Source organism: Myotis lucifugus, unplaced genomic scaffold, assembly GCF_000147115.1.
Source record: "Myotis lucifugus unplaced genomic scaffold, Myoluc2.0 scaffold_540, whole genome shotgun sequence".
NCBI lineage: Eukaryota > Metazoa > Chordata > Mammalia > Chiroptera > Vespertilionidae > Myotis > Myotis lucifugus.
In genome coordinates, this window is record NW_005871588.1 from 376,004 (window position 1) to 376,989 (window position 986).

At 68.8% G+C, this 986-nt stretch overlaps 1 protein-coding gene across 1 annotated transcript in view; it reads left to right on the plus strand.

Moving 5' to 3' along the window:
- Positions 1 to 648: 648 nt before the first annotated feature.
- SH3BP2 (SH3 domain binding protein 2) overlaps positions 649 to 986 on the plus strand; it is an 11,842-nt gene continuing 11,504 nt past the window's right edge. Inside the window, exon 1 of the mRNA XM_023745422.1 lies at positions 649 to 924. Coding sequence (XP_023601190.1) covers positions 683 to 924 — 242 coding nt within the window. The 5' untranslated portion in view covers positions 649 to 682. The remainder of the gene's footprint in view (positions 925 to 986) is intronic.

Here is a 986-nt window from a genome sequence, read left to right on the forward strand (position 1 = left end):
CCGCTGGCAGGACTGGGAGGGGCGTAGGTGGTGCAGAGCTAGGTGTCCTTGGTGACGGTGCCGACCACCTGGTCAGGCTGAGCCCTCGCCCTGTGCAGTGGGTGTTCCGGGAGTTGGTCGGTCACCGGGGTTAGAAATGACCGCACATGCCAAGCCGAGACTCTAGAGCTGCATGAAAGTGGGGGCTGGGCCCTGGGACCGCAGCTGGGAGAGGGGAGCCCTGGGCCTGCGAGATGCCACTTGTCAAGGCGCTGCCCATCCCTCCGAGTGCTGCCTGGTCGTGGTGCCCCAGGCTGGGCACCCGCTGGTCTGCCGTCTTTGGACAGGGTGCCTGCGAGGGCGCGTGGGGCTGCTTGGGATGGGGCAGCGGAGAGGGGGTCTCAGCGGGGCTGACCGCTCAGCCTGGGGTCGGAGCCACGCTCGGGGCTTCTGTGCCTCCTCCTCTTTGCCCCTCCCTCGCTGTGCCAGCCTGGGGGGGAGGGAACCTTCCGGCAGCCCGCAGCTCCCAGCAAGGCGGCTGGGCCTCCCCAGTCCTCTGGCCCTGCTCTGCCCGTCCTGGAGCCAGCCTCACAGCCCTTGTCCACACAGCCAGTGCCCACACCTCCCCTGCCCGGGGCCGGCCATCATGCCCACAACTGTGTCCCCGTTTGACCCCATTCTGGACTCCTGGGGAGGGGCCCGCATGCCAGCCCCGCTCCTTGCCCTTCCATTCCGTGGGTTCAAAGCCTGGTCCAATCGCCCCTGGCCCCTGGGGAGGGTCCCCAGAGTGGGGTCTGCCCAGTGGCCCCCAGCTCACCCGCACCTCACCTCGCTGCCCACAGGGCCCCTGCGCTTTGTCATCATCCACAAGCGATGCATCTACTACTTCAAGACCAGCACCTCCGCCTCCCCGCAGGGGGCCTTCTCCCTCAGCGGCTACAACCGGGGAGTGCCCGTCTGCTGCTGGCCCTGCACCCACAACCCAGCTCCCCCTGCCTTGCCCCCCC